Genomic DNA, 23,124 nt, shown 5'->3' with positions numbered 1-23,124 from the left:
GGATATGTGTTTTAATATCCCAGCAGAAAAACCCTCCCCAAAAGCCAGTTTTCCTGTATCAGTGCTGGTGGCCCTATTGGCTAACATGACAGTTGCCCCACTGGGCTAACTCTGCAGTGGGACCACAGAAAATGATACTGTTTGGGATCAGAGAAATTGTCACATTAAACCTGACTTTATCCAAAGGTAGTATTTAATGTGTAATTAACCCAATTGACACTCTCAGAAAGTAAATTCCTGCTACTTTCTGGTGCCGAGAAGGGCAGAGGCCCCTGCCCTATCCTACTTCTTTGCCCTCTCAAAGAAATTAAAAATGCTCACCCTGAGCCAGGTCCTGTCTTTGATCCTGAAGACTGGTTATTAGCGTTGGTCCTCCAGTACTTCTAATTCCACATTCCCGTCCTCCAGGCCCACAGGTCTTTCAGGCAGTTTGTAGTGGGCCAGGAGCGTTTTCAGTTTGCTGTGCTCCCCTTTAGCCTTACCATGGCCCCTGGGGTGTTCACGAAAGTGATGACAGTGGGTGCAGCACATCTTCGGAGGTCATTGGTTCCAGTCTTCCCCAATCTTGGAGGCGGGCTCACCCCAGGAAGTCGCCCCTCAACCTCCAGACTATGGCAAACCTCCTGCATTCGATGGGGTTTACTGTCAACATGCCCAAGCTGCACCTGGCTCCTTCTCAGATGCTGCCCTTTATCGGAGCTATTCTGGATACGGTGCATTTTTGCACCTACCCTCTGGAGCGGAGACTCCAGGGCACAGGGCTTTGAGCTATGATCCTGATGTTTCAGTCTCAGTCCTGGATTTCAGTAAGACTGACGCTGTGGCTATTGGGTGTCATGGTCTCCTGCACCCTGATGGTGGAGCACGCCAAGTGCCGTAAATGCGCTCTGTAGTGTGGACTGAATTCCCAGCGGGCACTAGCCCCATGGAAATCTCTTCATTCTGACCCAGATTTTAGAGGAGACTACAAAAGGTTTGCAGTGGTGGTTGCTGATCTGATGCAGACTCCTGTATGCCTCCCCCCAAGCTGATGGTGGTGACCGATGCATCCTATCTGAGATGGGGTGGTCACCTCGGGGAGGTGGAGATTAGAGTACTCTGATTTCTAGCAGGAACAAGGCTCAACATCAGCCTCCTGGAGCTGAAGGTAATCTGCTTGGCGTGAAAGGATTCTTTCCATTCATCAAAGTAACAAGTGTTCATGGACAGCAACACTGCCATCTCATATTGCAACAAAAAAGGTTTGATGGAGTCATAGACCCCCACCACATCCTGTTTGTACCAGGAGGTCTTGCACTTGTGGAAATTGCTAGAACACCAGGATATCTTCCTGGTTGTGCAGCACCCTGCGGGATCTCTTAACGCCAGGACAGAGAACTCAATCATCCATGCCCTGTTGACCTCGAATGGCATCTGCTTCCTAAGGGGGCACAATGTTTCTTCCGAGAATGAGAAGAACCTTGGCCTGATCTGTTCACCACCGCCTGGAACATGCAATGTCAGCACTTTTGTGCATTGCAGTTTCCAAAGTGGCTCTTGCACAGAGTTGTATTCCGTTTAGAATGGAACTCGGGACTCCTGTACGCCTTTCGGCCTAAACTCCTCCTGTCCTGAGTTCTCAAGAAGATCATGACTAACTGAACCCAAGTCATCCTAGTTGCTCCAGATTGGGCACAGAGAGTGTGGTATCTAGAAATCCTGTGCATGAGCATCTGTCCTCCGGTTATGCTGTCCCTTTGATAGGATCTTATGCCTCAGCAGCAGGGCAAGATCTTGCATCCCAATCTGCGTACACTTCAAATCATTTTAAGGGATTGAGCGGTGACAGTTTATTGTCTTTGATTTTGCTTCTGAAATCTGTTATGTCATTCTGGCAGCCAGGCGTCCCTCAACAAAAACTGTATACGCCTTCTGTTGGGACACATCTGTGACTTGATGCTCCTCATGACAAGTTGACCCACTTTCTGCCTCTCTGTCGGACATGCTGTTTTTTGTGCTGTTGTTAGCTTGGCAAGTGCTTGCTCTGGGCATTGTTAAAGGTTACAAATCTCCCATTTTGGCTTTTTTGCAGTTGCCGCATCAGCCCTCGCTGTTCAGGACACCGGTTGTGACACATTTTCTCATAGAAGCACTGCAATTGTTCCTTTCCACCTCTTTTGTTATGCCCCAATGGGATCTTGATTTAGTTTTGACATATTTCATTTGTTCTCTATTTGAACCTCTGCACATATGTCCTCAAAGACTTCTCACTATCAAGGCACTCTTCTTAGTGGCTATTACATTAGTCAAGAGGGTTAGAGAGCTTTAATCTCTTTCTGTTAACCCTCCGCACATCATCGTTTACCTGGACAATCAGACACGTGCCGCCAAAGGTAGTGACTCCATTCCAGCCAAAATATCACACTGCCTACATGTTACTCTCCTGCTCATCCTTCCAAGGAGGAGGAGAGACTCTTTACATGGATTCAGAAAGAGCTTGGCCTTTTATACTAATTTTGTCAAAGAACTCTGGCCCATATGTGCAAAATTCCAAAATTGCAGTTCCCAAATCGCTATTTCGGAATGGCAAAACCATCTTTAACCTTTGATTTCCTAATAGGGATTCCTACGGGTTTGCTTTTACTATTAACAAATTGCAAATTAGGAAATTGCATAATTGCGATTACCTAATAAAAAATCACAGTTTTGGAAACAATGCAAGTGACTTACTTTGTCACTGAGAATGTGGACGGAGAGAAAAAGAACAGTGAAGGAAACTACAGATGCGAAAGAGAAGGAGAGAGGTTGCTATTTTTAAAAAGCAATGCTCACATCATTGTCAAGTCTGCTTTTTCTTCTGGGATTGATTGAGTCCACCTTGGGATCATGAGTGAAGAGGCATGAGTTAGACTCCTACATAAGACTGCTGCGTTGTTTTTGTTCATGTGCATTGTGAATGTTGCCAAAGGGGGAGACTCAAAGGTCTATTGGCTTTAAACTTATCACTTCTCCCGCTCGGGCACAGTGCATAGAAGACATGCTGCCTATAGTTTAGGGAGGACAGCATAATAGGTACATGAGCTGGTATGGACCATGTCCATCTTTGACTCCGTACCTTATCACAAGCTGGGACAGGGTCAAGGAGATTAAGGTAATCCTCCAGCCTCATACAGGTTTATGATTAAGCAGCTCCAGACTGGAGAGGTACAGACTTGTTGATCGTTGATGGGGTAAATAGTCTCTGAATCATAGCAGTTTCTTCTTGCTGCTGCTGCCAAACATATTTCAAAGCACAGCTAAACAAAGTGCTTGATCGATGCTAAGAGCGCATATTGAGTCCACTGCTTCTCTCTGCTGTTAGAAGTCCAGTTAGTGATAAGGGGTAGAGGACATAAATGTCTGTTAGCATGCATTTGATTTTATGTTTGTGGATGTCAATTTGTATGTATATATGCATGTGTCTGTGTGTATATGTGCTTGTGTGTGTTTTAGCGGGGTACAGGTAAATAGATGTCTATGTAGGTTTTGGAGGGGGACATTCTTTGACATATTGATGGCCCTGTGATCAATAGTCGTGGAGATGTGGTTGTGAGGATATGTTTAAGAGCTTGAAGGAACGGTGGTGCGGATGGGAATGTTGCGTGTATAGTGCGACAAGTGGCTCGCAGTTGATAGTATGATAGTGTGTCTAGGAAAGCAGGATGTGCAGGTTCTTCGCATGGTAGTGCAGTTCTTCACCCGATCAGGGTACAAATCCAAGAATGATATAAGATTATGCTTGCGTGAACGTGTCCTTGCGCCCTTCTGTTGGAGTGGGGGGACAATGGTGTTATCAGCCAGGAGGATGGATGGGGCATAAAGCACCAATAACCCCACCCAACTCCTGAGGCTATCCCACGCTCAGTGCACACACTCTACTGTGTTGATGTGTGCCTTAGGGCCATGTAGAGTTGATACAAAGCCACTGATATGGGGCATGGTGCAGCGCGATCTGCCTCAATGGCTGTGTGCGGTTGGAATGGTGTGGGATACAAACTGAAATGCCAAAATTGGGGTTGAGAGCAAAATGCATATAAGGACATGCCAGGTGCACCCAGGCCGCCCTGTTTAAGCTGTAACTCTAGGAGTTCCCAGGAAACCCGCAGCTGCTTACCCACCCTTACCAGGGTGACTAAGTTGGATTTCATAGGTTTGAAGAATTGGGTGGTTAGTGGAATGGGGATATTTAGAAAAAGGTAAAGGAGTTTGGGGAGGAACACCATCTTCACAATCACAATTCAATAGGGGCAGTTGAGGTTACAATGGTATTCTATCTTCTAACCATGATTTTGTCCTGCCATAGTTGTGTGTCAAAGTTCTGCTGTGTCTCGGCTAAGCCAGATGCCAAGGTATTGTACCGGTTTCTCAGCCCACTTGAGAGGAAAGTCTGAAGGGAAAGGTACTCTCAGTGAGGGAAAATATAATAGATTTGACCCAATTCACCTGTATACCTGAGTGGCCTCCAAAGCGCACCACCTCACGTATAAGTGGGGACAGGTTCTCATGTAGGTTGCAGGTATTTAAAGTGATATCGTATGCGTACATTGAGACCACAAACCCTCTAGAGGTGAGACCTGTACCCCTGATTGCGTGGTGTTGGAAAAGGTGCAATGGCAGGGGTTCCATTGTGACCGCAAATAATAGAGGCAACAGTGGGCACACTTTTCTCGTCCCTCGAGTAATTGGGAAAGGATCAGATATGAGTCTGTTGATGCACACCGGAGCTGTGTGTGTATTGGAGCCAAATTTGTTTGATATATTGTGGGCTAAGACCTATTCAAGCAAGTAGAGGAAAGTGGTATGTCCATTCCAGAGAATCGAATGCTTTAGTTTTGTGTAGTAGGACAGCAATAACCGAGACCCGGGGATCGAGATGATGCTTGATAGCAAAAATGGTGCGGAGATTGTGTGAGGTGGAGCGCCCAGGAATTGTATGGTGTCAAAGTATGTGGATAATTCAGGCTCAGTAGGGGTGGAGGTCACACTATGCATCTCAGCTTAAAATGAGGATGTCACGCACAGTAGTTCTGGTGTAGTGGAGGCAGGATTTTGTTCAGAGTTGAGAAGTTCAGAAATGTAGGTTGCTGCGTTTGGATGAAGGAGTAACCACGCCAGCGTCTGTCCCGGGCGGTCACCTTCCCTGTATCGCCCGGACTGGGCATCTTCGTGGAGGTGGCAGGTTTCACGGTTTGCTTTCTCCTGATAGTCACTCATTTTGGAGCGAATAGCAGCCAGGAGGTCAACATCTTTAGACTGAAAATAGAGTTTCCCAGAACCGGGTATTTTTTTCAAGTTTTGCCAAGGTCTGTCGGATAGCCTTCAAGACCCCTGCCTGTTTAGCAATGCAAGTGCCACATATTAAACCTTATAGGCCTCCCATAATGTTGAAGGTGATTCCACTGAACCCACATTGAGTGCAAAAAAGTCAATAATTTCCTTGCGTATTTCCGCTCGAAATGCCCCATCCCGCAATGCGTTTGTGGGCAGCTGCCATGTGAAGGCGCGAGGGGTGGCATGGGGAATCTGAAGCTCCAGCAGGACCGGAGCATGACCTAATAGGGTGCGTGGGAGATGGGTAACCCTGAGTATCCATGCCCTAACATCAGGGGATACCAGCCGGAAGTCTATCAGTGACCAGGCACCGTGGTATGCCGAACGGCAAGTGCCTTTGCACATTTGGGGGTGTGTGAGTCTCCAGACATCTTGTAAATGATTGTCATGCGCGATTGTATTAAGCATCATTGTGGATTGTGGATGTAAACACTTAAAGAGGCCGGGCCTATTCAGTTAAGTTCCCACACCAAATGAGGGCTTGAGAACCAAGGCTTTGAATTTTTGGCCATAGCTCAGAGAATAATTCAGGGCTATTTACATTTGAGCCATAAACAGAAGGCAGTGGTACGGGTAGCGTATACAAGAAGCCAGCAAGGATTACAAATCTACCTTCTGGGTTGACAATGGTGTGAGATATCTGCCATGGTAGCCCCTTGGTTATTTCTATTGAGATGCCTCTAGCATAATTGGAATATGTGGATGAGTGTGATTTCTCCCATCTACAAGCGTTTAGTCTCGGGGACCCGATTTGGGTTTCTTGCCTGAAACAAATGTTGATATTATGTCTCTGTAGGTAAGAGTGAACCAGACAAGATTTCCTATTGTTATTGAGTCTGCGGATGTTCCAGGTTAAGCATTTGAGAGTATTTAGAGCATTTGTGAATGCGGGGCGCTGTCTGCTAGGAGTTCATGTCCTGTTGGTAACCATATGCTGATGTGAGTCATATTAGATGAGTGCTGGGGTGTGTGAAACCAAAAGTATAACTAGCAGAACAATACAACACAGGTAAAGAAGCAACAACCCGTGCCCACTCCAATCCCCGAACATGGTTGAGAAATTTTCACCGGATACTCGCCCAGCGGCTGGCCCCTTACATGCAGTGGTTGAGAGACCCAGACCTACCTGGCTTTATCCCTGAGAGAAGACGCAGCAACAATACTGATTTACTACTCCACATCCTAGACAAAGTAAATCAAACAGGTGAACCTATGTTCTTGCTGTCTATTGATGCCAAAAAGTCATTTGACTGGGTACACTGGCCATATCTAGCGCAGGCACTGGAGAAGGTGTGACTGGGACCTCAATTAAGGAGGTGAGTATTTAGTGGTTACATGGCTCCCGTGACAAGGGTTAGGATTGATGACAAGCTCTCAATCCCCTTTACAGTGGGTAGTGAGACAAGGCAAGGTTGCTCTCTGTCTCTCCTCCTTTTGGCATTGTATATAGAAATATTGATGGAAAAGATACTCCATTGCAGTGTAAAGGGGGTGCAGTTGGGAGGGCACCAATATAAAATAGCTTTTTAGACAGATGATGTGCTGGTGATGTTGATGGACCCACTGTCCTCCATCCCTGCATTACATTCTGAAGTAGAAAGGTTTAGCATGGCACACAGCTTTAAAATGAATGCTTTTAATATTCACATCATGAGCATTAACATAACCCAAGACCTGGCAAACTCTTGTACAGAAATACACACTGCTGTGCACGCAAAACCATATACTGTGTCTCAGCATTAAAATCTACCCAACTATTTACAAGACTGTCACTCTTAACTACAATGAACTACTCATGACTGCAGGTCTGCAGTTCAGAACTAGAGAAATGGGGGATTAACATGGCTGGACCGGATGGCTGAAACACTTAAAATGATTATATGTAATGCAAATGATCCCAATATCCGCACCACAGGGAACAATAGAGACATTGCCAAGGTGCATCAATCAATTTATTAGGGAGGGCAAGGAGCTCCGCATGTCGAGACTGAGGGTCTACCAAGCAATAGAGGAGGGACGTGTAGGAGCTCCCAGCTTATTACAATATTGCGCAGCGGCACAACTTCGATATTGTCGAATGGCATTGCTTCACTTCCGAAAAACAATGGTGCTTTATGGGCCAAGTGGTCCTTTGCATGCATATACGGAAAGTCCCATGGATAGCGATAAAACACAAACCGCATAGAGGCTGTCTTCCCGGTGGTCAATGGAAGTAAGTTACAAGAGTGCCACAGTTCAGGGATTAAAGATGACGCCATCACCAGTGACCCCAATACTGAATAATCCTGACTTTACGCCAGCAGTTACGGGCACTCCCTGCATTGCTTTGCAACAGGCCAACCTCAAGAGGATGGGAGACTTCCTAACAGACGGAGTCACACCCTTTGAACAATTAAAACACAACTATGACCCCCCTGAGACAGAACAGTTGCAATACTGGCAAAATTGCTAATCGGTTATGGAGCATTCATTGTAAAATGTAGCAAGTACGGTCCTCACACCTTTCTAGAAGTGGCTTGTCACAAAACAGGGTGATAAGGATATCCTCTCAGACAATTCACCAACACAACAGCAATGTGAAATGGAAGTGGGTCAAAAGCTGGCTGATAAGAAATGGAGAGACACAATGGAGAGCACAAATTTCAGCTACTAGTAGTACGGGTAGAATTGCCCTCGTAAAGATGGTACATTACTGGTATTACACTCAAGAACTGATACATAAATGGCACCCGATCACACTCCCAGCATGTTGGAGGAACTGTGGTGAAGTGGAAACATTGAAGCACATATTGTGGGATTGCCCCAGAGTAACCAAGTACTGGAAGGAAGTGCTCAAGAGAATTGTCGCTATATTCCACACCAGCATACCATGATTCCCAACGTATACCATACTGGGACTACCCAATCCACTGACTTACTCCTTGCGATCCCCTAAGAGAAAGGCTATAACTATGGCCTAATGTACAACCAGACAGGCAATAACGGCCCGTTGGGGCACAGAGAGAGCCCTAGAATAAAGGGATTGGCTTCTACAACTTTGGGTACTGTTGGGGATGGAGAAGCTCTGAACAACTCTAGACCACTGAGAGATACCCTTTCAAAAAACATGGCAACCATGTAATGACTTCCTGTATCAGAAATATAGAGAACTCATTTGCCCTGGATATCTTAGGGTACTGAACTTGACGGACACACCCGAACACTGATGGAGCCAGACTTGACACCACCTTTGATGCTAAACCTTGAGATATGGTCTTACCACGTGCCAGAATTTAGCTTCTTGTTTCTTACAGATATTGGATCTAGCGGGAGGGAAGTTGGGGAGGCTTTTGGTAGGAGGGTTTGGTTTTGGCCATTATATTCTTGTTACATTTATTTTATAATATGCCTTGTTGTCACTGGGGACTCGGCTTGCTGTACTGAGCTAGGTGACCTTGCAGTACCACATGCAATAGAATTAGTATTTAACTGGCTTATTTGTTGTACAAAATTGTAATAAAACAGATTTAAACTATAAAATGATTCCTAATCTAGGAATGTACACACTGGTCGCCACCAATTTGCTGATGAGACTCTGCGTCTGAGCCACAGACAACCTCAAAAGAAACTGATCTGAGTGTGTGGGAGTGGCCCCTGTATTAACCCTGTATTGACCCCGCTTGGCATTTCTGGAGTGGAATCACATCACTACAGAGCTGTATGGCGCCACCTGGCGAGGCACAGAGGTACTGCTCAGAATTTTCCGATTCCAGTCTGACGCCTAGGGAGGTATTCAAAAGGTGAGGAATCTGCGGTTAGATAGAAGCCCTCATTATGAACATGGCGGCCCGTTCCGCTCAGCTGGCGGTGGCGGTAGAAACCGCCAACAGAGGAGTGGGCCGGACCGCCAAATAATGATCCAAATAATGATCTAAAAGAAACACACGCATTTCCGCGCACCACCCACCACCAGGAAAGGAGTCCCGCTGATGACGGCAGAGTCCGCCCACAGGCTGTCGGCAGTTCCGGGACAGGAACCCCCGCCACACAAAGCCAGGCGGAAATGAAAAAAAATAGAAGGAAAGACTCACCGGAGTTCCACAAAACGTGCAGCGGCAGCCATGGACAGAGAGCTGCTGATCATGCCATATACCTACACGACCGAGAGTACCGCAACCTACGACACAAGGGAGGAAAGGGCACATTTACATACCCACCCACTCCACCCACTCTGCAACGCCCCCCACAATCCTTCCCAGCAGCTCAAGTCATACACCCCACACCAAGAGGTACGTACCCGACCAAAGGCCACTGCACCTTGACCATAGTACATACAATAGCCCCACACCCATAAAAAATTAAAACAAGCACCAGGGTGGAACTGCGTGCAACCCAAACACAGGCCACACAGAAACTTTAATGAGTAGCTCACTGAGCTAAACAGTGCCAACAGGGCCAATGGCCAGTCCATAAAAGTCACATTGTCCTTGGCCACAACTGGCCACACCTGACTCCCACAAGTGTTGGGTACTCCACAGAACAGGGCACCATATGGGGTCCAGGCACCTCACGGAAGGGGGGCAGGGGGGAGTGGGGGTGGGGATTTTCGACAGGGTGGGACTTTGACTTGCGTGAGGAGGCTGGGGGGGTGGGCTTCTCCTTTGAAGGGGGTGGGGGCTGTTTGGCTCGGTGGAGCTGGATGGCCTAGGCTCTGAGCGGGACTTCTTCTTCACTGGGGAAGGGGCACAGGAATGGGAAGGCTGTACCGGGGTGGACTGTGATGTGGAAGGAGCGGAAAGGGCAAGAAGGTGGGCACGTTTGGGGACAAGCTGGGGTGGGTCAGTGAGTTGGAACAGCTCTGCACGGGAGAGGAAAAGTTTCTTGGGAGCAATTGGGGTGGGCGTGGATGAGGGCGTGGGAGTGGAGGCAAAGGGAGTTGATGTATGGGGTGTAGGTGTGCTTGTAGTGGGTGCAGGTGACTGCTCAGTATGCTGTGGTGTGGTGGATGTCTGATGGGTGGCTGTCTTGGTGCGTTTGTGTGTTTTGGGAGGTGGGGGGGTGGACACAGTGGGAGAAGACAGACAGCTAGTGTGGATGTATGTTGGGTGGGTGTCTGTAAGTCTGGTGAGTGTGCTGCATGTGTCAACTACAGTAGAGGTGGTGAGTGCAGGTGTGGTGTATGGGGTGCATGTATGGCTGTCTGCTATCGTGGTGAGTGCAGGAAGAGAAGGAGTAACAGTGAGTGAAGGTTCAGTGCATGAGGGAGTGGATGTAGAGGGGACAGACAGGGAGGCGGAAGAGGTGGGCACACTGGGGGAAGTGGACGTTGTTGTGTGTGCAGGTGTTTGTTGGCTGTGTGAATGCGTGTGGTGGGAGGTGTGGTGCTTGTGTTTTGAAGTGTGCTTCTTGTGTGTTGATGTGCCTGAAAGTGGGTCTGATTGTGTGCTTTGGACGTGTGAAGGGAGTGGGGTGCTGGAAGGGGTAGAGGAGGTTGGTGGGGGGACGGAATAGCAAGGGAAACTGGCTGCCGTCCAAGAGGAGGCCAGAGCCTGAAAAGATCTCTGTAGGGCAGACACAGCACCGTGAATGCCATCCAGATAGGCATTGGTTTGCTGCACCTATGATGCCAGACCCTGGATGGCATTGACGATGGTTGTCTGCCCTACAGAGAGGGTTCTCAGGAGGTCAATAGCCTCCTCTGTGAGGGCAGCAGGGCTGACTGGGGCAAGGGAGGAGGTGCCTGGGGTGAAGGAGACGCCCACCTTTCTGGGTGGGCAGGCACGGGCAACTCGGTGGGGAGCAGAAGGGAGGGCGGTGATGGTATGGGGGTGGTGGAAGATGTCACGGTAGTGGTGTGTTCACTAGGGTCCGCCACCGCCGGAGGACCCCCATCGGAGGAGGTCTCAGAGTCACTACCTCCTGTGGTAGTAGCCTCCCCCGTGGAAGTCCCCTCGCCCTCCCACTCACTGGTCCCCTGGGCGTCCGTTGTCTCTGCCTCGGATGATCCATGGGCCGCTGCCTCCCCACTTGCCGATGCCTCAGCTCCCTCGCCTGATGTTGATGCTGTACCAAACCAACACAAGAGAACAGGGATGGGGAGACAAAACAGGAGAGACACTTGTAAATAGCTGAATGCTGATACACAATGGCCAGACATACACACACCCAACAGGCAGCACCGTGCACTATCCCCATGGCCATGCCCCTGACTACTGAGCAGAATACTGACCTACACCCATCCCCTGAAATAGTATTGCAGCTGAGGTAGGTGAAACCTGACAGGGACACCCCTACACCCTTTGGGGAACATACAGTAGATGGACACAAGTCAGATTCCCTGCTCTAAGCAGCATGAGCCCTATCGCACACACACTCATCCTTCCGGACTGAATATGGTCTGTGAGTACTCACCCCCTTGTGACTGCTGTGCAGCCTTCAAGCACCCATCCAAATCTGGGTATGCCACCTCCAGGATCCGACGCATGAGGGGGGTAAGTGCCCGACCGGCACCCCTTCCACGTTGGTAGGATTTCCCCAGCTGGGCCTCAGTGATCTTTCGCGCCCAGCGCCGCAGGTCCTCCCACCTCTTTCGACAGTGGGTGCTCTGCCGGTTGTAGACCCCCAGGGTCCGTACCTCCTTGGCGATGGCATGCCAATGTGCCCTCTTCTGGTGGGCGCTGACGTAGTAGGGTGACACAGAAATGGAACGCAGAGGTCAGGCACTTGCACGATGGGAACAGCTGGCAGATTGTCAAACATAGGACTGACAGTACTCTCAGACATCCAGGACAGTGGCACACAGAATTCCATGCACCATGGCCTATCCTTGCTCACAGGAGCACACATATGTGCAATCCACTCCATCCATTACTCACACAGCGCCCCCCAAACCCGGACTCACCTGTACCTCTGGCCGTCCGTAGACTCTGTCGTACAGGGGCAGGACCCCTTCCACTAGCTTCTCCAGTTCTTCCTGGGTGAAGGCCGGGGCCCTCTCCCCTACAACACGTGGAACATCCATAGCCAGAGGCAGGTGACAGCAGTACACAGAGCGGAGTACCTGTCCGCACGAGATCAGGGAGTCAAGTGATCAAACGATGACGAACGCCCGTACGTTCCGTGGCGTTATACACCGTCACCGCCGATCATGATACGCCAGGATTCCCCATTGGCATCCATGTTAGCCAATGCGGGTGCGAACAGTGGTCAACACCGCCATACGCTGTGACGTCAACCGCTAGCGGTATTAAGTCACTTCCACAACGAAGGGGCAGAACTACAGTGGGCAGACATTTTTCCATCACCTACGCATCTTGAAATTCATACTACTCACAATGCAGGGCCTACTAGCCACATGAAGCACCTAGGCCTCTATCCATTGCATATAGTAGCACACATGATTTACTCTGTTCCCTCCTAGTGATGTACATGTACATCTGTCAGGTTGCAGTTATTGTACAGACACTACTATGAACAATGCACTGCATGTATTTAGCAAATATGCCAATGTAAGTGTGCACATCACTCCTTTTTGTAACCCCTCATAGGTACCGGCCATTGTGGCGAGGAAGGGCACCATCGGTGTACAGACCACTTGTGGATATGGGGACCATGGTGGAGAGTCAGATCATTATCACTTACAGACTCACACGTGCAACTATTCAGGACCTATGTGCATTACTGGATCCTGCACTGACTCCCGGAAATCTTAATCAGCATGCCATTCCAACTGAGGTGCAGGTGCTCTCCGCACTCCATTTCCTGGCCACAGGCTAATTTCATGTGACAGTGGGCATGGGTGCTGGTTTCTCACAGCCCAATGTTCAGCCAGGTACTGACAAGATTTCTGAATGCATTTGTACAACATCTGCAATCCTATGTGCAATTCCCCCAAAGTGCTGACCTCCCTGCCATCAAGTCTGACTTCTATGCCTTTGCCAACATTCCCCATTTCATTGGTGCCATCGATGGCACCCACATAGCTATCATCCGCCCAAGAGTGAGTGAACAGGTGTACAGAAACAGGAAGAACTTTCACTCCATGAACATCCAATTGGTATGTACTGCAGACCAGTACATTTCCCATGTGAATGCCATGTTTCCGGATTCAGTCCATGATTCATTTGTTTTGAGGAACTGTAGTGTGCCACAGAAGATGGAACAACTACAAGAGGACAGAGGGTGGATCATAGGTAAGTTTGCCTGTCACTAACTAACACATTGCAGAAAACCTGCCTGTCTGAATAAGGGACATTACAATGATGACTCTCTATTGACCCTTTTTCTAGGTGATTCTGGCTATCCAAACTTGCGTTGGCTCCTGACACCAGTGAGGAATCTTAGGACGGATGCAGAGAGGAAATACAATGAGGCCCATGGACGTACTAGGAGGGTGATAGAGCATACTATAGGTCTCCTGAAGGATAGATTCCGGTGTCTACATATCTCTGGGGGTTCCCTGGCCTATGGGCCTGATAAGGTGTGTAGAATAGTGGTGGCCTGCTGCATGCTGCACAACGTGGCTGTGAGACATTCTATCCCCCTTTTGGAGGTGGAGGGTGCTATAGGTCCTGATCAGCTACCTCAGAGAGGTGAGGAGAGTGATGGTGAGGATGAGGAAGGGGAAGATGTCAATTCCAGGAACCAACTGATACAACTCTACTTCCAATAACTGTCTGGGACTTAAGCCTGTAATTGTGGTTAGTGACTGATACTGTCAGTGTGCCATGTCATATAGGGGGAATTGGTCATGATAGGCGAGACATGGACCTCTTCTGCATGGTACTGACAGACAATATATGCATTCCCTCCTTGTCTAATTTGAAACACACATTACCACCACCAAGCACAAAATGTGTTGTATTGGTCGAATACAGTGAATTGTGCTATATACAGTGACGGAAGTCGTAAGGGTTGGGTGTCCTCAAAACCGACTTGGGGGCAGCTCTGTTTGATGTCATAGGTGGGTCCTATTTGTTGTATAGTACTTCAATTTGCCCTCAGCTAAGTGTTGTTGGTGAATGGGTGGGATGGTTGCTTTGCAGTACTAGCAGTGTCAAGTGTTGGAGTGGGGCTTGTTGTTAGCTGGGTTTCCAGTGCCACATCTTGGCCTGAGACTACGTTTGGGCGCCTGCTGTGGAGCTTCTTGGGGTGGCATGGTTGGCCCTTGTGATTCCTGGGAGGGTATTTCCTGTGCTGTTTTTGCTGCTTGGGTCATCTGTTGCTGGTTGTCCAGGGCTGTTGTGGGGGCCTCTTGTCCGGTGTGGGTGTCTGACTGTTTGTTCACCAACTGCAGCAGTGCTCCAGCAATGGTGGCCATTGTGGCATTGTGCTCTTTCCACTGCTCCATGGCCTGTTGGTGTTGTTGCTGCTGCATCCTCTGACTTTCCTCCAGGGTGGACACAATCTGTGCCAACCTGTCTTGGGTATGTTGATAGGCCCCCAATACCTCTGCAATGATGTCCTGGGCTGCTGCATCCATCCGGTGCCCTACGCCCTGACCCACAGGGGCACTTGAATTTGCCCTAGCCCCCTGTGCCTATGTCCCCTGCGCAGGTCTTGACGTGCCACTTGTGCTGGGGCCCTCGCCTTCCTGCATGTTGGGAGTGGGACAGTGTGGCCTCTGTAGTTGTGTTCCACCTGTCTGTACACTGGTGTGGGTACGCCTCCCCTGGCCTGCTGGTCTTGACTGGGTGTTAGGGGTGACAGTGGTTTCCTGGGTGGGGCTGCTGCATGGTGAGCATCCAGAGCTGTGTGAGGGGCCAGCCTGCTCATCAATGTCCAGGGGTCCTTCGCCAAGGTCTTGGATTGTGCCTCTGTCTCCCTGGAGTGCAGTGGCACTCCTTGTCCCCTCCATTAGGGTTGCATCGGTGGTGGGGCCTGTTGGGGGGCATAGACATGTCTGCTACATATGCCTGAGGGTTTGAGGTGTACAGAACTGTGCAATTTTGTGCTGGTGTGACTTTCAGTGGCCTTCCAGGGTGCTTTTTTGAGGTGGACATTGCATTTAGTGGCAGTGGTGGGGTTACATTGTGGTGGGGGGTATTATTCCATTGTGGGTATGTGCAGGGGTGGGTGGCTGTGCACAGCGGGAGTGATGTGGGTCTGGTAGTGAGTTGTGGGTAATGCAGGGTGGTGGATGTGGTGGGTAATGGCTGGGTGGGGTGTGGGTCGAGGTGGGTGTGGTTGGGGTGGGGTGGTGCATGCATTGCAGATGTGTTGTATATGGGGTAATTGTAGATGGCTTACCTGAGTCCATTCCTCCAGTGAGTCCAGTGAGTCCCTCTGGGTGCAGGATGGCGAGTACCTTCTCCTCCCATTCGGTGTAGTCGGGTGGTGTTGGTGGCGGTCCTCCCCCAGTCTTCTGCATTGGGATGTGGTGCCTGGATGCCATGCCACGGACCTTCCCCCGCAGGTCGTTCCACCTCTTGCGAAGGTCGTCACTGGTGCGTGGATGGTGTCCCACTGCATTCACCCTGTTGACAATGGTCTGCCACGGCTCCAATTTCCGCGCAATGGGGGGGTGTGCTGCACCTAGGACCTGAATATTTGTGGCTCCACCTTCAGGATCTCGACCACAATGGTCCTTAGCTCCCTCATTGTGAAGCGTGGATTTTTGGGGGGACATAGTGAGGGTGGTGGATGGCGTCGGGACTGGGGACGGGGCATGGGTGCTCCTGTGTGGGTCGATATGTGTGTCCTGTATGCTGGCGTTCGCTGTCTGGCTCTGGTGCTCTCCGTCTTCTGGTCCTGGTTTCGTAGCAAGGGATTGTGGAGTGTGTCTGGGGGTGTTTTATGGGGTTCTGGATGTGTGTCAGGTGTGTGGGTGATAGGCCTAGCCAATGTGTGCACTTGTTGCTGTTGAGTCCACTTGCTGCCTGTGGCGGTCGCAGCCACCAATGGTCGTCCTGCCTCCACTGTCCGCCGAGGTGATTTGTGCTTCATTATTTGGAGGGCGGGATGTGGGTGTGCTTGGCGGTGGCGGGGTGGGTTGGGCCGGGATTCCCGCCAACAGGGTCCTGGTGGGGAGTGGTGGTCTGGGATTTTTTGCCGGGGTTGGGTTTTTCAATCATTATATGGCGGGTTTCCATTTGCCACCGCCGGCAGGATTCTGTTCACCGCCGACACGGCAGTCTTTCCCACCATGTTCATAATGACCGCCAGAGTCTCTACCAGAAAGAGCATTACTAAATGCAAGTGATGTGTTCTTCTAACCTTAGATTCTTCTGTTTGAATTGCCCCAGGTGCCAGACAGGATCATTTACTTTTTCCAGCTGTGTCTCATGCTTGCACCCATAGGTGATATAGCCCAAAGCCATACTTACGTGCCACCCCAACACCTGAAGTTAGTTCTTTTTCTTGTGCTACCCCCAGTGTGGATCTAAAGCTCCACTTCCAAAATGTTCTCTGTAGTTTGCTGATCCCTAGAAGTTTTTTTCTTTAAAAGTGCATTTAAGAAATTTTCCCTCTTAAAGTTTGCCTCTTGTGCTTCAGATCCAAGTATGATTTGAAGTAATGTGACAGAAGCTCCCTTATCCATCTGAAGGCTACCTGGGGGCGAAAGGCTAAACTGTATGTCAATAAATGCAAGAAAATGATGCCAGTTGTGCTCTAAGTCTCTGTCCTGTTCCCAGTCCAAGACTTGGACCCAATCCAGGTCACCATCCTCAGGTAATTCTAAGACAAAATAAAAAGACATGTCTTGATTCAAGCAGGAGTCCAAGTATGAGTCTTTCTCCTGTAACTCCCTCCTAGGGAGACATTGTGCAATTGTCATTCTAAAGACCTAACTTCACGTTGGTAGTCTGACTCTAAGTCCATTTGATGCACTTCATATTCCCAGGCCATCATTAACTATGCAGGATTTCGAGTCCTTCAAGTAAGCTATACTGCTGCTTTTTTGGGTGAGGTCTGGTCCCTTTGGAGTGCATTTGGGCACCATGGATCCAATGTAGCCTCATTAGACTTCCACTGTTGGGACCTGCCCAGGTGCAGACTGCCCCAGTTGGGCATCTGACTGGCCCACTGATGGTGCCAGGCAACTCCTCCAGACTTTTGCTAAAGATAACAGTTGGTTCAGAGCCAGCCTTAGGTCCAGAGGCACCAGTCCCTGATCCAACCCTGATGCTAGTGTCTGCTATTGATCAGAGTTCGTATAGGCTTGTGTCTTGCTGTGAGATTACCAAAGCATGATGCTTGGTGTGGGAAGATTCCGTGGCTGTGCCTTTTCCTCAGCTCCAGTCTTAGCAATGGCTTGAGGAAATTTTTGGTTCAGAGTTGAATGTTGATCAAGGCCTTCAGAATGCTTCACATAACGAAGCTGATGATGAGGCAGACACTTTGCTACCTCTTCACTCTACTGAGTGTGAACTGAGCCTGTATTTAGACCTCCACAATGCCAGTAGCCTTGATACCTCACAGTAAACAGAATTAGAATGAAGAAAGTGTCTCTTTTGCAGGGATGATCCACAGAGGCATAAAGGTACTGGAACTGCAGTTGTCAAGATTAAAGCAAATCTGCTGGCTGAAACGTTCAAGTCTGGTCCTTCCTTTTCCACTTTGGAACCTTTGCTGACATTCAGGGAATCTTTGACAGAAGCCTTGGTGGCAACAGCCAACCCCCGAACAGCCTTGTTGTTCAGATATTGTCTACCAAAGTGAATCCACCTTCCCTACTGTCCTGCTTAATGGGAATCAAAGCTCTTTGGTGCTTTTGATAAAAAGGTTTTTGTCTCTTCCAATTTAGTTTTGAGGTCTCTCAATGTAGATTGAGTATTAGGATTGTATATTCATGCTGTATGGGACATGGCAAGTGAGATCATGCCCACCCTCCCTGAGGAGTTCCACAATACCTTTTGCCAAGGTTGTCTGAGATGGACAAGATGTGGCTAAGTATATTTTATGAGCCACCTGGGCACCACAGACTCTGTTGGCCGCACTATGGGTAGCAGTGTGATGATTCAGTGTCATGCTTGGATGCGGGCCACAAGCTTTTCTAGGGACATTCAGGCTTTTGAAAGCAAGGCTGACTTATCGTTGGAGTAGTTTAAAGGCAGCCGTGCTAGTGCCTACTCCTTGGGAAACGTCCTATCTCTGTCTCACCATAACCTCCAGCAGTACCTGAAGATCCAAGGCTGCTCCTTAGGCTTGGCGTACTGCTAGAGACATCCCTCCCAACTGGTGCAGCAGCCTGCCCAGCTTTGCCATGGCTCAAGATGACCTGGTGGGGTTAGAGGCAGTGGGATCCAACAGGGGCATTCCTTCTTTTCCTCCTCACCTGCTGTGACCGCTGCCAAGCTGCTCTGATTTTTCCTTCAGTGGGCTTGTACAGTTGGTGGGTGACAGAATACTGCTTTGTCTACCCAGCTGGAATACAATAGCCTCAGACCAAAGGTTGTTCAACATTTTTGTGCCCTCCCTTATCTGTGTACTGCCCCTTCTGTTTTTTATTAGATTTCAGCAGATTATGTTGGATTCTTGCCAAGGGGGTTTGTTTCAGGCCAAAGTGGCAATAGAGTGAGTCCCCAAGGCAGATAGGGGCAAAAAGTGCTATTCCTGTTAATACTTGGTGCCCAGAACGTACGGTTGGGTGAAGTAATCTGCTCTGTCCTTCTGTACGGGAGTATGTACTGTCCCAGCAGCAGTGCAGGGTTTGTCCACTAAACCTCCACAACCTACATCAATGCATTGAGATTGAGCAGAACCAGCTAAGTGGTTATGACCTGCCTAGGGAGCAGCCGTGTGTCATCTGGTTCAAGGACCCTATGGTCGCTTTGCTGCATGTGATTCTTTCTAACATCTATTTGTTTTTTCTGTTGGCCCAGCTAGGCCCTGCTGTGGGCACCATTAAAAGTTATTTGTCAGCTTGGTTGGGCTTTTTGTGTTTACCTGATTAGCCCACAAATGACCATTATCCAGTTGGATTATGCTCTGTATAAACATGTGCTATGCCTTTGCAAAGAAGGAGCCTGCAGAGAGCCTTTGAGTTCATTGCACCAGGGCCACCACTACTGACTTGCCCGGGAGTGTTCTGGTTCTTGAAATCTGACAAGCTCCTACATGGTAGTCTATCCACACCCTCCCCGATATTACTGTCTTGACTCTGATGACTGCAGGGATGGTCATTTTGTACACTCTGTCCTGCAGGTTTTCCTGGTGTGCAGTCCACTCCTCAGACCTTCCACCTTTTACTGTGTACTGCTCTGGTGTCTATTCAGAAGGTAAGGAATCTGCAGTTAGAAATATCCATCAGAAGAGAAAGTCACTCACCTTATGTAATGCTGTCTCCGGTGGATACCTAAGATTCTTCACTTACCTCTCTCCTTCTTGTTCTTTGGAGTGAATGTCTTGCTGTTTTTAAGGTCCCATGCTACGTTCGGCACACTGTCACTGTTTTGAATCTGTTTGAATTCAGGTCTGAGGGTGCAGAATAGTTCAGATTTACCCTGATGTCACTGTGAAATGGTGGCACCTAGTTACAACTATTATTTCCAGAGATGGGTCAAGCCACTGTGGAGTCCGATAGTGCCACCTGCCAGTATGCAGGACTAATTGCTGGAAAAAAGTTCTGGATCCAGTCTGATGCCTTAGAAATTCAGAAGGTGAGGATTATGCGTTCAGATAGACTATCCACCATCCAAATTGGTACCAGGGGTGGGTAACTTGTTCCTTTGGCTATTGGTGACCCTCCCCACCGACCAATAGGTATGAAGTTTGCTATCCACGATTTTCGGAGTTTGTGTACATAATGAAATGGCTCCTTAAGCTAGGTTTTGATTTCGGCTATTATGTTGACAGCTAGCAAATGAATCAGATCACATGCATGCAACACTGGTGATCTGTCACTAATGAAGGATGTAACATATTCACAGAGGTGCTTGTGCAGGGTGGGGTGGTAGAAAGCATCTTAATAGAAGGGTATTCCACGCAAATGTAGCTACGTAAAATTAATGCTTTTCTTCTGTAATACTTGTCATTTAGCCAGTGGCGGTTCGCGAGGCGCAGAAGGGGCGGGGCAGTGCATGGAGGGGGGGGGGGGAATAAAAATTAAATTAAGAAAGAAAAAAACTTACCTCCGTCGCGTCCTGCTGCTCCTCTGCTGCATGCAGGCACAGGCTCCCAGCCTGTTCTGCGACCAATCCTGACGCTTCTCTGAGCAGCGTCAGGATTGGCTGGGAGCTCCCAGCCAGGATGCTCCCAGGCAGACTGGGAGCCTGTGCAGGCTCTCTCCAGCCCAGTAACTGTGTTCCTGGGATGGAGAGAGCCCTGTGCAAATGTGTGTTTGGTCGGCCCGAGACACACTGCGCAGTGAGGGGGATTGCTGTGCTCTCCCCCTCAGTGCACGTCACCCCCGTGGCCCCACCCCTTTCAAAGAAAAGGATAATAAACATGGTTTATTATACTTTTCTTTGAAAGGTTTTGCAGCTCCCTCTGCTGGCGGGTGGGCCGACGCTCCTCTGCCCTGATGGAGGAGCCGCCCCTGCATGTAGCTACAGTGGTATAAATATATGTAATCTTTCTAACGTTAAATCACAATATATATATATATATATATATATATATATATATATATATATATATATATATATAAAATGTTAGACCTAAAGGTGTTGCAAGGAAAGTGAACTGTTGTTTTGCAATTCTATTTAGGACATTCTACTATGATTAGAACAAATACAGAGTTACATTTTTGATCCTGAGTATGAAGACTTACCAGTTTGCATATTATTCTGATTCTTGCCTCCAGAAAGATCTGTTTACGTTTAAAAGTAGCTGACTTTTCTTGTGCCCCTTAGAGCCCCCTTAACACCACCATGTGTGCACCGTATTTAAAATAAGGCGCACCATGGCGGTAGTTAGGGGACTAGCGTAAAAAATTCTGATTATAATCCTGAAAATCCCCCAGAGACCCATTGTAATCAATGGAAGCCTCCTTTTAATGCCTGCTCTGAGCAGACGTTAAAAGTGCCGAAAAAAATAGTGCTAGGAAATCTCTGATATTTCCTTGCACCATTTTATGGCCCCTTTAACGGGGGAGTGCCCCCTTTGCATACAATATGCCTGGCACAAGCATAATGTTGCGCAAAGGTTTACAAATCGGCGCAATGCATGCATTGTGCCACTTTGAAATATGCTGCTGCGTTATTGGCCTTCTAACACCACTTTAGCGTAATAAAACAATTGCCGGTAATGTGGCATTAGAATGGCGCTAGGGGCTCTTAAAAATGCTGCTTAAGGTTTGTGGACAAACTGCATATTATGTGGCTTCCTGAACAAGTAAAATAACACGAGTCACAGGAATATACATTTGGATGGTAAATTTTCTTTAAAAAAAAAGTGCTGTTCTTTTCTTCTCTAAAAGTAAATACCTGTTATATTCTTTCACAAGTTGAATTAATATTGCATTGTATAATTTAAAATGTTTGTGTTTTGTGTGATTAATCTCCATGTGTTTTTTCCAGTCTACTTTACTGAAGGAGAAGATAGCAGCACATATGTAAGTAAGCTAACATTGCTTCACTTTTCTAGTCACTATTTTTCCTGTAAGATAAATATAAAGTTTACATTTTACGCTGCAATAATATGTAATTTGTACTATTTGCACCTAAAAGACACTCCTCTGCTGTTGCCACCGGAAACCTTTACTCCACTTTGTGTGAATTCACTCACTTTTCATGTAGTTTTAGCTGTGCTCAGAATCCTATCTTCGAGGCAGTCTCTTTAATACTTAAAAAAATAGCTCGAACAGTGCAAACAACAACACATTTTCAAAGCACATTTGTAAAAATGAGTATACTAAGAGCTGATTTAGATTTCGGTGGAGGGATTACTACGTCGCAACACTGAAGAAGATCCTGTCTGCCAAATCTAAATACATTGTTTTCCATGGTATTTAGATTAGGGCAGAGGGTATGGATATCTGTCACTGTTGTGAAGGAGTAATTCCTCCACCAAGATATAAATCAGGCCCAAAGTCCCAAAGGGCAGTTAAGGAAATAACCCAACCCTGTAGTCTAAAGGGGATGGGCCCAAGTCAAAATTGCACGCCCAGTTAAAAGTGTGAATGTGCAGCAGAGTGACCATATGATACGTTGTGCCCCAAAGGGAAAAACGCTCATCATACATTTGCAGACCACTTCTACGCAGTTTAGTATCCCATAAATATATTTCTATTAGAATTGCTGTCCAGATTGTTCTATATTTATTTCTGTGTGCTTCACTTCTGGTATACCTAGTATAACCCCAAATTATCAATAGCACTCATTTGATAAGTTGCAATGTTGAAACTATGTATTGACCTAATAACTATATAGTTCACCACTTTGGAGATAACTACTATATAATTTTAGGTAGGTATATTGCTATTTAAATAATGCTAATTAATGTAGGTATCTGACAGAAACTTCTAGCCGGAGATTCCTTATCTCAGCATAATCCCCAGGAAGCAGACTGGATCCGGAATTTTTTTGTGAGCAGTAAACCTGTGCACCAGTATGTGGTGTCATTCAGCTTTGCGTGGCATAGTCGGTGTTGTCTGCACCACAAGTGACATGCAAGGTGCCTATACAGGCCCCACTTCAGCGTGCTGAGGTCAGTTCGTTTCTTTCCGGGCCAGTCAGCCATCGTTTTGTTTAAGTATTTTTTCATGGTTTACCTCCTCGTGTGGCAAGGATGCCATCCAAAAAGGCTGGCTTTAAGCTCTGCGGCACCTGTCACGGTTCAATGCCGGTGACTGACCCGCACCTTGTATGCCTTTGGTGCCTTGAGCTTGACCACTATCCGAAGGCCTAACCTAAT

At 48.1% G+C, this 23,124-nt stretch overlaps 1 protein-coding gene across 1 annotated transcript in view; it reads left to right on the top strand.

Annotated features, from left to right (window-relative positions):
- Positions 1-23,124, top strand: part of HOOK1 (hook microtubule tethering protein 1) — a 921,358-nt gene that overhangs the window by 690,767 nt on the left and 207,467 nt on the right. Inside the window, exon 17 of the mRNA XM_069232567.1 lies at positions 21,789-21,823. Within this exon, the coding sequence (XP_069088668.1) occupies positions 21,789-21,823 (35 nt within the window). The remainder of the gene's footprint in view (positions 1-21,788; positions 21,824-23,124) is intronic.

This window comes from Pleurodeles waltl, chromosome 4_2, assembly GCF_031143425.1.
Source record: "Pleurodeles waltl isolate 20211129_DDA chromosome 4_2, aPleWal1.hap1.20221129, whole genome shotgun sequence".
NCBI lineage: Eukaryota > Metazoa > Chordata > Amphibia > Caudata > Salamandridae > Pleurodeles > Pleurodeles waltl.
Note: the sequence above shows the minus strand (reverse complement) of the source record. Positions and strands in the feature narration are given on the sequence as shown.